Raw genomic sequence first — 15,000 nt, 5'->3', positions numbered from 1 at the left:
GAAAGGAAAAATACTTTAGACCATAGTATTTGTGAACGAGATGAATTATGTTAAAGAAATAATAGTTTATAATGCGAGTATTTCAGACCATAATGTCATAGATTAACAGTTCATTCCAAAGCAAGTGAAAATAGAGATAAGCAAGAAATGAAAAAAGTGGGAAGGATATGGAAAATACAACTTCTACAGTAAAAATATAAAAATGGTCAGAAATTAATGAAGAATTAAACAAAGATTGGGATAACATTTTCGTAAGTGATGACATAAGGGTAAATACGGAGATATTATATAAAATATTGATAAATAAGTGGAAATATATACCGAAGAAGAAAAGTAAACATCATTCATGCATACCAAGAGACAGAAGGATCTTGTTCCAGAAAATCAGAAAGTGGAAAAAAGGTCTTGCAAAAGAAAAAAATGCATGGAAAGTTATAGAACTAAAAAGTAAGATAGAAAAAATGCAGAACAAAAGATTATACAATCAAAAGAAAATGAAAAACGGGACTTGGAAGAAAAAACCCTATTAAATATCAAGCAAAACCCCAAACTATTATACTCATATGCGAAGAAGATGAATAAAAGAAGAATAGAAATAGGCCCGCTGAGAATTGAAGGGGATGTGTAACGAATTCACAAAAGGAAATTTTGCAACATACTGGCAGAACGATATAAGAGAGAATTCACCCCTAGAATAGGATAATGAAGATAATGATATAGAAGTAAGGAAGAAAATAGTGAATATTTAGCTGACATAGAAATTAATGAAGCTGATTTATTGTGCAGGCAATTAATGAAATTAAAAATGGAGCTGCTGCAGGGCCGGATGGAGTCCCTGCTATTTTGTTAAAGAAAGTAGTTCAGTTCTATCGCAAAGCCACTTGCAATATTATTAAGACAAAGTGTAGATACAGGCAAGATTTATGATGAGCACAAATTAGCATATATCACCCCTACTTTCAAAAGTGGATCAAGACTAGAGGCAAGTAATTATAGGCCTGTGAGTCTAACATCACATATTATGAAAGTGTATGAAAGGGTAATGAAGAAAAATATTATGAAACATTTAATAAAAAATAATTTGTTTAATATAGGACAAAACGGTTTCGTACCCGGAAAAAGTACACAAACCCAACTGTTAGTCCACCGTGAGAACATATTCAAAAATATGAAAAGCGGAAATGAAAGAGATGTGGTTTATTTAGACTTTGCAAAAGCTTTTTGACAAAGTAGACCATAATATATTAGCAAAGAAAATTAGAAAACACAATATCGTAGATAAAGTAGGAAGATGGTTAAAAGAATTTTTACACAACAGAAAACAGATAGTTATTGCAAACGATGAGAAATCGGATGAAACCAAGGTAATATCCGGTGTGCCACAAGGTGCGGTGCTAGCTGCAATATTGTTTGTTATTATGATTGAAGACATAGACAGTAATGTTAAGGATTCGGTAGTGAGTAGTTTCGCTGATGACACAAGAATAAGTAGAGAAATTACTTGTGATGAAGATAGGAACGCTCTACAAAGAGACCTTAACAAAGTATATGATTGGGCAGAGGTAAATAGGATGGTATTTAACTTTGATAAATTTGAATCAATAAATTATGGAGACAGAGAAGGAAAGCTATATGCATATAGGGGACCTAATAATGAGACAATCACAAATAAGGAAGCAGTTAAAGACCTTGGTGTGATGATGAATAGGAACATGTTATGCAATGATCAAATAGCAATTCTGTTGGCAAAATGTAAAGCAAAAATGGGAATGTTGTTACGGCACTTCAAAACAAGAAAAGCTGAACACATGATTATGCTTTATAAAACATATGTTCGTAGTCCACTTGAATATTGCAATATGATATGGTACCCACACTATCAAAAGGATATTGCACAAATAGAGAGTGTACAAAGGTCCTTTACAGCTAGAATAGAAGAAGTTAAGGACCTAGACTACTGGGAAAGACTACAATCCTTAAAATTATATAGTCTAGAAAGGAGAAGAGAACGCTACATGATAATTCAGGCATGGAAACAGATAGAAGGAATAGCAGAAAATATCATGGAACTAAAAATATCAGAAAGAGCAAGCAGAGGTAGATTAATAGTGCCCAAAACTATACCAGGAAAAATAAGGAAAGCACACAGGACATTAATCCACTACGCACCAGCATCGATAATGCAGCGTCTATTCAATGCGTTGCCAGCTCATCTGAGGAATATATCAGGAGTGAGCGTAGATGTGTTTAAGAATAAGCTCGACAAATATCTAAACTGCATCCCAGACCATCCAAGATTGGAAGATGCAAAATATACCGGAAGATGTACTAGCAACTCTCTGGTAGACATTAGAGGCGCCTCACACTGAGGGACCTGGGGCAACCCGAACGAACTGTAAGGTAAGGTAAGGTAAGGTCTCTCTCTCTGACATTACTAGGCGGCACATGAACTGATACTGGCTGGTGGAGATCCAACTCTTTTAATCTTTTTCCGTCCGCTTTTACCAGCTGTCATATACCTATAACAGTTTAGGTATTTCTCTGATCCATCGTGTACATTTACCGGTGATTTATCCTGATGTATTGGGCGTATTCGCTGACCGTGAAAGTCGAAATGTCAGTTTATGAATTAGGTAAATTCCAAAAGCGATTTGATGGTGTGTGAATACTTTCAGTGGTACAAAAGGATTTTCTGAAACATGAAGATATGTGAAATTAGTCAGTCTGTGCAACTGATGCATAGATAATTTCACTCCAGGAACAATTCGGATTTGGTAATCACTTATAGAGAATATTCCCATTTCTATCGAATTAAAGAGACACTGCCGGAAGAATTCAGCAATATCACCATTCAAAAGGTTTCTAAAAATCCCTCATTTCATTAAAAGTCGAGACACTTCAGTCATATTCACCGTTTTTAAAATCAGTTCACTGGCATCCACAGGAAATTCTGACATTTTAATCACGTTCGGGCAAAGTTGTTTGCAGTCAACGCCATCTGAGGACACATCTTGTTATTGTGTTAATGAATAAAAAAAATAATAGTATCCAAAGTAGTCAACGTAATAATGAAACGATGAAATCTTGGCATTTCCCGATCCCGTCAAAATCGAACCTAATTACTGTACAATGAAGTGGTAGTAGAAGCGAACATAAGTTTAACCTTTAAAATAGCTTGCATGGTTTTTCCGAGATTTCTTTAGGCTACAAGTGTTAATTTCCATGTGGATGAAACCAACCGAGGCTTTATTTTTTCTCCCCCCGATGAGGCTCCATTAGGGAGAGTATTTTTCGGTAGTGGACCATCCCAGGAGCCGAAAGCGAATTTTGGAGTTCGGCTGCGGCTTTTAACGACCAACAAAACAGAGAAGACAATACCCACGTGAACCAGGTTACATACCGGGAAGATATTTCGAAAGACAATGAAACAAGGGTACCGAATGCTACGATGGGCAGGGAAGAGTATAAAGAAATATAATAAAAGGAGAGAGAGAGAGAGAGAGAGAGAGAGATAAGGACCGATACTAGCAATGTTGAGAGAGACCTTACAGACCTTACAGACCTTACATCTTGTTCGGGTTGCCCCAGGTCCCTCAGTGTGAGGCACCTCTAATGTCTACCAGAGAGTTGCTAGTACATCTTCCGGTATATTTTGCATCTTCCAATCTTGGATGGTCTGGGATGCAGTTTAGATATTTGTCGAGCTTATTCTTAAACACATCTACGCTCACTCCTGATATATTCCTCAGATGAGCTGGCAACGCATTGAATAGACGCTGCATTATCGATGCTGGTGCGTAGTGGATTAATGTCCTGTGTGCCTTTCCTTCCATTTTTCCTGGTATAAGTTTTTGGGCACTATTAATCTACCTCTGCTTGCTCTTTTCTGATATTTTTAGTTCCATGATATTTCTGCTATTCCTTCTATCTGTTTCCATGCCTGAATTATCATGTAGCGTTCTCTTCTCCTTTCTAGACTATATAATTTTAAGAATTGTAGTCTTTCCCAGTAGTCTAGGTCCTTAACTTCTTCTATTCTAGCTGTAAAGGACCTTTGTACACTCTCTATTTGTGCAATATCCTTTTGATAGTGTGGGTACCATATCATATTGCAATATTCAAGTGGACTACGAACATATGTTTTATAAAGCATAATCATGTGTTCAGCTTTTCTTGTTTTGAAGTGCCGTAACAACATTCCCATTTTTGCTTTACATTTTGCCAACAGAGTGCTATTTGATCATTGCATAACCATGTTCCTATTCATCATCACACCAAGGTCTTTAACTGCTTCCTTATTTGTGATGGTCTCATTATTAGGTCCCTTATATGCATATAGCTTTCTTTCTCTGTCCTCCATAATTTATTGATTCAAATTTATCAGAGTTAAATACCATCCTATTTACCTCTGCCCAATCATATACTTTGTTAAGGTCTCTTTGTAGGAGCGTTCCCTATCTTCATCACAAGTAATTTCTCTACTTATTCTTGTGTCATCTGCGAAACTACTCACTACCGAATCCTTCACATTATTGTCTATGTCTTCAATCATAATAACAAACAGTATTGCAGCTAACACCGTACCTTGCGGCACACCGGATATTACCTTGGCTTCATCCGATTTCTCGTCGTTTGCAATAACTATCTGTTTTCTGTTGTGTAAAAATTCTTTTAACCATCTTCCTACTTTATCCACGATATTGTGTTTTCTAATTTTCTTCGCTAATATATTATGGTCTACTTTATCAAAAGCTTTTGCAAAGTCTAAATAAACCACATCTGTTTCATTTCCGCTTTTCATATTTTTTGAATATGTTCTCACGGTGGACTAACAGTTGGGTTTGTGTACTTTTTTCCGGGTACGAAACAGGTTGTTCCTTTATTAAACAAATTAATTTTTATTAAATGTTTCATAATATTTTTCTTCATTACCCTTTCATACACTTTCATAATATGTGATGTTAGACTCACAGGCCTATAATTACTTGCCTCTAGTCTTGATCCACTTTGAAAGTAGGGGTAATATATGCTAATTTGTGCTCATCATAAATCTTGCCTGTATCTACACTTTGTCTTAATAATTTATGTAAGTGGCTTTGCGATAGAATGAACTACTTTCTTTAACAAAATAGCAGGAATTCCATCAGGCCCTGCAGCAGCTCCATTTTTAATTTCATTAATAGCCTGCACAATATCAGCTTCATTAATATCTATGTCAGCTAAATATTCACTATTTTCATCCCTTACTTCTATATCATTATCTTCATTATCTATTCTAGGGGTGAATTCTCTCTTATATCGTTCTGCCAGTATGTTGCAAATTTCCTTTTTTTCATTCGTTAATCTCCCTTCAATTCTCAGAGGCCTATTTCTATTCTTCTTTTATTCATCTTCTTCGCATATGAGTATAATAGTTTTGGGGTTTTGCTTGATATTTAATAGGGTTTTTTCTTCCAAGTCCCGTTTTTCATTTTCTTTTGATTGTATAATCTTTTTGTTCTGCATTTTCTATCTTACTTTTTATTTCTATAACTTTCCATGCATTTTTTTCTTTTGCAAGACCTTTTTTCCACTTTCTGATTTCTGGAACAAGATCCTTCTGTCTCTTGGTATGCATGAATGATGTTTACTTTTCTTCTTCGGTATTATATTTTCCACTGTTTTCTCCAATATTTTATATAATATCTCCGTATTTACCTTATGTCCATCACTTACGAAAATGTTATCCCAATCTTTGTTTAATTCTTCATTAATTTCTGACCATTTTATATTTTTACTGTAGAATTTTTGTTTTTTGGTATTTTCCATATCCTTCCCACTTTTTCATTTCTTGCTTATCTCTATTTTCACTTGCTTTGGAATGAACTGTTAATTCTATGACATTATGGTCTGAAATATTCGCATTATAAACTATTATTTCTTTAACATAATTCATCTCGTTCACAAATACTAGGTCTAAAGTATTTTCCTTTCTTGTTGGCAGGTGATTTATTTGTTGAATGTTGTATTCTAGTAGCATATCTAATAGCTTTTCAAATTGCCTCTTATCTTCTGCACTACTATTACTCTCTTTTTTATATGTATAAGTACAACCACAATCTCCTATTCGTTCTTTCCATTCTACGAAAGGAAAGTTGAAGTCACCAGATAGGAGAATAGTCCAGTCCTTGTGATTTCTACATATATCATCCAATTTTTCAATTATTAAGTCAAACTCTTTAGTATTAGGAGGTCTATATATTACTATGTTCATCATTTTTCAGATTCAAATTCTACCGACTATTAGTTCACATTCTGAGTTACTATATTTCTCATATATTTTTCCTTGTTTTTGTCTTTCCCATATATTGCGGTTCCCCCTTGATTCCTATTTTTTCTATCTGATCTATAAGTTTGGAACCCTTTTATTTGATCATCATTCCCAGTCTCCTGGGAATACCAGGTTTTCACTTATATTCATTATATCTATTTTCTTTTCATTTTTGGGTTAGTTCTTCTAAGTACTCTATTTTTTTTCTTTTTGAGTTACTCTAATTAAACCCTGCGCATTCATCACTATGATGGTTTGCGTGTTTTTTCTCCTTCATTTAATACTGGTAGTAATAAGGATTTCCCATGTCTCTTTCCTGTTCTGGTATGTTGTTCTTTTTTTTTTTTTGTTTTCATTTCCAGAAATTCTGACATTAAAAAATCCAACTTTTCCATAATATTTGATCTTCCTTCATCATAATTATTCATTTTGTGTCTGAATCTGCAATTTTCTCCGTTTCTGCAATATCCTCTTGCATAATAAATACAGTTATTATCTCTTGAGTAGAATTTCGGAGCTGATGCTTTGAAATTTTTTTTGAGAGAGAGAGAGAGAGAGAGAGAGAGAGAGAGAGAGAACGAATAAGGACCGATACTAACCATGTTGAGAGAGAGAGGGGGGAGAGGAGAAAAGTGAGCAAAGACGAATACTAGTCGCGTTGAGAGAGAGAGAGAGAGAGAGAGAGAGAGAGAGAGAGAGAGAGAGAGAGAGAGAGTAGTGCACAAGGGCAGATGCTAGCCATGTTAAGACAGATCTGTTTATTATAAATAATTACAATTTGTTTCGTTATCGTAAAGAATTTCTTATTGATTAAAGATTACCAACCTACAATTAACGCCACACTTGAATCCTTAGATTGAACAACAATTGTTTATTGAAGGAAACTAGACAACAAAATGGAGCGGAAGAAGCCTTCTAGAAGTGGAAAAACCTACATGAAAATGGAGTCACTGAAAATTAGATTGGGCTGCATCCATAAAAAAAAGAACGGATGGAATATTCTGTTTTGCATGATTCCTTCGCAGTTTTTCGGCCAAATCTAACTGGGGGAAGAGGTGAAAGAGAGAAGGAAAAGAATGCTGATAAAAGAGAGAGAGAGAGAGAGAGAGAGAGAGAGAGAGAGAGAGAGAGAGAGAGAGAGAGAGAGAGTTGGAAAAAATACTAAGTGGCGCCCTTGTACTTCGAAATCTCATAAAACGAAATCGTACACGCCAATATATATAATATATATATGTATATATATATATATATATATATACTATACCTATATATATATTTATATATATATATATATATATTATATATATATATATATATATATATATATATATATATATATATATATATACATATGAGAGAGAGAGAGAGAGAGGGGGGGAGAAATACTAAGTGCTTCGCATAAAATTTTGAATTCCCATAGAATTTAAATCACGCACCAATATATGACAGAGACCTTACCTACCTTACAGACCTTACATCTTGTTCGGGGTTGCCCCAGGTCCCTCAGTGTGAGGCACCTCTAATGTCTACCAGAGAGTTGCTAGTACATCTTCCGGTATATTTTGCATCTTCCAATCTTGGATGGTCTGGGATGCAGTTTAGATATTTGTCGAGCTTATTCTTAAACACATCTACGCTCACTCCTGATATATTCCTCAGATGAGCTGGCAACGCATTGAATAGACGCTGCATTATCGATGCTGGTGCGTAGTGGATTAATGTCCTGTGTGCTTTCTTCCTTATTTTTTCCTGGTATATTTTTGGGCACTATTAATCTACCTCTGCTTGCTGCTCTTTCTGATATTTTTAGTTCCATGATATTTTCTGCTATTCCTTCTATCTGTTTCCATGCCTGAATTATCATGTAGCGTTCTCTTCTCCTTTCCAGACTATATAATTTTAAGAATTGTAGTCTTTCCCAGTAGTCTAGGTCCTTAACTTCTTCTATTCTAGCTGTAAAGGACCTTTGTAACACTCTCTATTTGGTGCAATATCCTTTTGATAGTGTGGGTACCATATCATATTGCAATATTCAAGTGGACTACGAACATATGTTTTATAAAGCATAATCATGTGTTCAGCTTTTTCTTGTTTTGAAGTGCCGTAACAACATTCCCATTTTTGCTTTACATTTTGCCAACAGAGTTGCTATTTGATCATTGCATAACATGTTCCTATTCATCATCACACCAAGGTCTTTAACTGCTTCCTTATTTGTGATGGTCTCATTATTAGGTCCCTTATATGCATATAGCTTTCTTTCTCTGTCTCCATAATTTATTGATTCAAATTTATCAGAGTTAAATACCATCCTATTTACCTCTGCCCAATCATATACTTTGTTAAGGTCTCTTTGTAGAGCGTTCCTATCTTCATCACAAGTAATTTCTCTACTTATTCTTGTGTCATCTGCGAAACTACTCACTACCGAATCCTTAACATTATTGTCTATGTCTTCAATCATAATAACAAACAGTATTGCAGCTAACACCGTACCTTGCGGCACACCGGATATTACCTTGGCTTCATCCGATTTCTCGTCGTTTGCAATAACTATCTGTTTTCTGTTGTGTAAAAATTCTTTTAACCATCTTCCTACTTTATCCACGATATTGTGTTTTCTAATTTTCTTCGCTAATATATTATGGTCTACTTTATCAAAAGCTTTTGCAAAGTCTAAATAAAACCACATCTGTTTCATTTCCGCTTTTCATATTTTTGAATATGTTTTCACGGTGGACTAACAGTTGGGTTTGTGTACTTTTTCCGGGTACGAAACCATGTTGTCTTATTAAACCAATTATTTTTTATTAAATGTTTCATAATATTTTTCTTCATTACCCTTTCATACACTTTCATTATATGTGATGTTAGACTCACAGGCCTATAAATTACTTGCCTCTAGTCTTGATCCACTTTTGAAAGTAGGGGTAATATACGCTAATTTGTGCTCATCATATATCTTGCCTGTATCTACACTTTGTCTTAATAATATTGCAAGTGGCTTTGCGATAGAATGAACTACTTTCTTTAACAAAATAGCAGGAATTCCATCAGGCCCTGCAGCAGCTCCATTTTTAATTTCATTAATAGCCTGCACAATAATCAAGCTTCCTTAATATCTATGTCAGCTAAATATTCACTATTTTCATCCCTTACTTCTATATCATTATCTTCATTATCTATTCTAGGGGTGAATTCTCTCTTATATCGTTCTGCCAGTATGTTGCAATTTCCTTTTTTCATTCGTTAATCTCCCTTCAATTCTCAGAGGGCCTATTTCTATTCTTCTTTTATTCATCTTCTTCGCATATGAGTATAATAGTTTGGGGTTTTGTTTTGCTTGATATTTAATAGGGTTTTTTTCTTCCAAGTCCCGTTTTTCATTTTCTTTTGATTGTATAATCTTTTGTTCTGCATTTTCTATCTTACTTTTTAGTTCTATAACTTTCCATGCATTTTTTTCTTTTGCAAGACCTTTTTTCCACTTTCTGATTTTTCTGGAACAAGATTCTTCTGTCTCTTGGGTATGCATGAATGATGTTTACTTTTTCTTCTTCGGTGGATATATTTTTCCACTATTATCTCCAATATTTTATATAATATCTCCGTATTTACCCTTATGTCATCACTTACGAAAATGTTATCCCAATCTTTGTTTAATTCTTCATTAATTTCTGACCATTTTATATTTTTACTGTAGAGTTGTATTTTCCATATCCTTCCCACTTTTTCATTTCTTGCTTATCTCTATTTTCCTTGCTTTGGAACTGAACTGTTAATTCTATGACATTATGGTCTGAAATACTCGCATTATAAACTATTATTTCTTTAACATAATTCATCTCGTTCACAAATACTAGGTCTAAAGTATTTTCCTTTCTTGTTGGCAGGTGATTTATTTGTTGAATGTTGTATTCTAGTAGCATATCTAATAGCTTTTCAAATTGCCTCTTATCTTCTGCACTACTATTACTCTCTTTTTATATGTATAAGTACAACCACAATCTCCTATTCGTTCTTTCCATTCTACGAAAGGAAAGTTGAAGTCACCAGATAGGAGAATAGTCCAGTCCTTGTGATTTCTACATATATCATCCAATTTTTTTCAATTATTAAGTCAAACTCTTTTTTAGTATTAGGAGTCTATATATTACTATGTTCATCAATTTTTTCAGATTCAAATTCTACCGCTATTAGTTCACATTCTGAGTTACTATATTTCTCATATTTTTATTTTTTTTCCTTGTTTTTTGTCTTTCCCATATATTGCGGTTCCCCCTTGATTCCTATTTTTTCTATCTGATCTATAAGTTTGGAACCCTTTTATTTGATCATCATTCCCTGTCTCTTGGGAATACCAGGTTTTTCACTTATATTCATTATATCTATTTTCTTTTTCATTTTGGGTTAGTTCTTCTAAGTACTCTATTTTTCTTTTTGAGTTACTCGTAACTAAACCTGCGATTCATCACTATGATGGTTTGCGTGTTTTTCTCCTTCATTTAATACTGATAGTAATAAGGATTTTCCCATGTCTCTTTCCTGTTCTGGTATGTTGTTCTTTTTTTCATTTCCAGAAATTCTGACATTAAAAAATCCAACTTTTCCATAATATTTGATCTTCCTTCATCATAATTATTCATTTTGTGTCTGAATCTGCAATTTTCTCCTCTTTCTGCAATATCCTCTTGCATAATAAATACAGTTTATTATCTCTTGAGTAGAATTTCGGAGCTGATGCTTTGAAATTCTTTGCTGACACCTCTGCATATCTCATTGGTGGTTTGCTTTTCTCTTTTACCTGATATTCTTGATTTCTCTCTTTATTTGTTTCTTTCTTATTTTGGATTTTTTTACTTGGTTGGTTATTTATTTGATTATGATTCATGGCTACAGGGTGCATATATTTGCATTTTTTGTCGAACTTACATCCTTTTCTTCTTTTAGGTTTTTACATATTTTTGGATGCAGATCTCTGCAATCATCCCCATATCCATCTAAGTATGCACATTTACCATATATTTCATAGTTTTGACATATCTTAGGATGTTTGTAGTAACATCTTTCCTTCTCAAATCTCTGCAATTCCCTCTTTTCAAAAGGTTGCAGATTTTGTCTTTCTTGTCTATTTTTTCCTCTTTCCCGTCATTGTATAGATCTGGGTAGAGCCTCTTCGGATTTGCTTTTCTGTTGTCATATCGTAATTTATTTCTTCGTAGGTATGCTGCTTTATTGCCTCATATGTAGTATCAATGAGTATCTCTGCATCCATACTTTTATCTTGTTCTTTGTTTCCTTTATTTTTTTTCTGTCATTTCATTTTTGTTTACTTCTCTTCCGTTTTCCTCTTCTTCTTTTTCTTCTTCTTCTTCCTCTTCCTCTTCTTCTTCATCCTCAACTATTTGTACATTCAATCTTGATTTAATAACATTGTCTATCCATGATAGACATGTTGAACAAAAAATTCTTGTATCTTTTCTCAAATCTTGTATTACCTCAGCACACTGTGGATGGGTCGGAATGTTGCATGCAGCACATTTTCTGATTAGGTTTTGTGGATTGACTATGCTATACCAAACCTTACACAGTTTGCATGCTTTTGGCATTTTTCTTTTTCCTAATGCATCAATTAGTATATTCACAAGATTCACCTTATTCATTTTCTTTGTCGGAATATGTTGGTTTATGTATATTTTCTTTATGAGTCTCTTGACCACTTGGATTTTATTTGGAACTTCTTCAATTATTTTCAAGATGTTTTCATTAGATTTGTTCCAGTTTGAAGGATTATATCCTTCTAATATATCTATGAATGCTTTTGTATCTTTTTGGTTAGGACTGTTGCTGATTTCATAGATGAAATGCCAGTTCCCTTCCTGCTACCTCATCGTATTGCGAATCTGCTAAACACGCCAAATTACGCCACCTTTTCCCGCAGTTGGAACTTACTGCCATCTTGTCTGATTTATAGTATTACACTTGATAAAACTAACTTAGAAGACGCTTTATCCTACTATTTTCACACTAATCTTATCACCGATAGTTCACGAACACTTCTAGATATTTCTCAAATTCTAGTCGTATGTTAAACTTGTGATATCTGTTGATTATTGTGACTTCACGCGGGTACGTCTCACCAAGCAAGATGGCTACTACGAGAGAGAGAGAGAGAGAGAGAGAGAGAGAGAGAGAGAGAGAGAGAGAGAGAGAGTATGGCTCTTGACTTGAATGGTAAAAATTTTAATTTAAAATCCACTTGGAAATTCTGAAAGGTTCGGTATTTGGAGAATTTTGATTAAGAGTTGCTTCCTAAAGGGCTCTTGAACAGTATTGCAATTTTGTTTCTTTTTACGATGAAAGGGGCGGATGGCGTCCTTATTGTCTTTTCAGTGTAATTGTATCTTTTTTTTTTTTATTCTCTACCGAAGGACATTTCATTTCAATTTGTTCACGGTATTTTCAGAGCGGCAGGAATTTGTCTCCGCACACAGCACATACGTGTAGATTGAAATGACAAGAGGATATAGATTCATGCGATCTCTCTCTCTCTCTCTCTCTCTCTCTCTCTCTCTCTCTCTCTCTCTCTACGCATTATATATATATATATATATATATATATATATATATATATATATATATATATATATATATATATATAAATATATATATATATATATATATATATATATATATATATATATATATATATATATATATATATATATATATATATGTATGTATATATATATATATATATATATATATATATTTATATATGTATATATATATATATATATAATATATATATATATATATATATATACACACACACAATACAGTGATAGATGACCGCTCATGCAATTATGAGGAAACATTCCATTGGAGATAATCCTAATCTTAAGGTGATGGTATGATTTTCATTCTATATTACTTAGCAATTCATAGGAATTCCAAATTCTTGCAAGTCATGCTTTATATAGCTGAAAATTGCTCATGTCTTTATCTGCTAATAATCTGAATAATTTGTTTCAATATAAAGAAGGAGGTTGTAAGAATCGTTCATTGTTTATAATAAAATTCAAGAGTAAATTCCTTCCCACAAAACAGATCTGAATGAATGGAGACAAAGCAGTAAGAGTAGAGGAGAAATAAACAGTAATTGCCACGTCTTGTTCCGAACGACATATTTTGCATTAGGATTAGTGAATGGATCAGATAAGGAACACAGCAAATCTTAAAGAACAGCCAAAACAGTGAGGGAACTTATTTATTTTCTTGTTCATTCATACCCGTTAAGTTGACTGCATGTAAACATAACTTAAAAAAAACAAACATTTAACAAAAAGAATACAGGAATTTAGAAGTTATCTCAGGGAACTAATAACAAAAGATGACTAACCAAGCTGGATAGAAACATAAAAACCTGTCAGCATGGTGTCATCTTACATGAGTTCAAGTCAAGAAAAACGTTGAGAATTATAAAGGTGAAAATATAAAAAAAATTCCGTCTTGAAGTCATAATCCCGTATGAACTCGATTCTTTTGTTTGATAATTGTACATTAAAGAAAAGGCTATCATTGGAGAAGATCCAATAACGTTCTGTAATGCATGCACTTACCGTCTTTTGTAGACGCCGTGTTATTAGCTATGAAGACTTTCGTTTTTGTCACGCTCATTTGCTGAGTAGAATCTGTCAAAGGGAAAAAAGAAAAAGGATGAAATGATATTGAATTCATGATATAAAACTGGAAATTGAATTCATTCAAGAAATATGATTTACCTCGTAAAATTAACAGCGATTGTCAAAGCAGATATCCTATGTCAGAATGTCAGCATTTTTCCGTCGCATTTCCTTTAATTTTTATTATATATTTTGAGCGGAATCTGAATGTTATGTAACCGTAAAGCTGCTGGTTTATCGTACATGGATGACTTCAGTTTTTTTCTACTTTTTAAAGGGCATCACATATACTCTGATATATTTCCACCTTTTCATCCTCTGCTCCAACTCCAATTAGTGAGGAAATAGGATATTACAACCAGATGCAATAAAGAGTAATAAAAGTTTGTATTGGCGTTATGAAAGGCAATAAAAATTATGATATGGTCAGTTCCGAACGATATTTGATTCTTCATTTATAAAGATAAATACTGGATACCTTTCGAGAAGGGAACAAGTTCATCAGGGTGAAGAATGGTGATGTATACGAGGCTGACAATTAAGTCTTCATTCTAATCTTTATTTAAAGACTCTCTCTCTCTGGGGGGGGTCTCTACTCTCTCTCTTCTCTCTCTCTCTCTCTCTCTCTGTAGGGCTGGGTTTCAATTGCTTCGAAAAGTATAATAACCCAGTAATAATAATAATAATAATAATAATAATAATAATAATAATAATAATAATAATAATAATAATAATAATAATAATAATAATAATAAACAGTGGCTAACTTTTGAGTAATAATACATATCTAGTATTTCTCTTAATTTGAGGACTCTCTCTCTCTCTCTCTCTCTCTCTCTCTCTCTCTCTCTCTCTCTCTCTCTCTCTGGGCTGGGTTTCAACTGCTTCGGAAAGTATAATAACCCCGAAATAATAATAATAATAATAATAAACAGTGGCTAACTTTTGAGTAATAATACATATCTAGTATTTCTCTTTTTTTGAAGACTCTCTCTCTCTCTCTCT

General features: G+C 33.5%; 1 protein-coding gene across 1 annotated transcript in view; it reads right to left on the bottom strand.

The window, feature by feature from the left end:
* Positions 1–15,000, bottom strand: part of LOC135213310 (uncharacterized) — a 160,542-nt gene that overhangs the window by 66,237 nt on the left and 79,305 nt on the right. Inside the window, exon 5 of the mRNA XM_064247291.1 lies at positions 13,933–14,004. Coding sequence (XP_064103361.1) covers positions 13,933–14,004 — 72 coding nt within the window. The remainder of the gene's footprint in view (positions 1–13,932; positions 14,005–15,000) is intronic.

This window comes from Macrobrachium nipponense, chromosome 42 (assembly GCF_015104395.2).
Source record: "Macrobrachium nipponense isolate FS-2020 chromosome 42, ASM1510439v2, whole genome shotgun sequence".
NCBI classification, from domain to species: Eukaryota; Metazoa; Arthropoda; class Malacostraca; order Decapoda; family Palaemonidae; genus Macrobrachium; species Macrobrachium nipponense.
The sequence above is the reverse complement of the archived record's forward strand: the minus strand, read 5'-3'. Positions and strand labels throughout refer to the sequence as shown.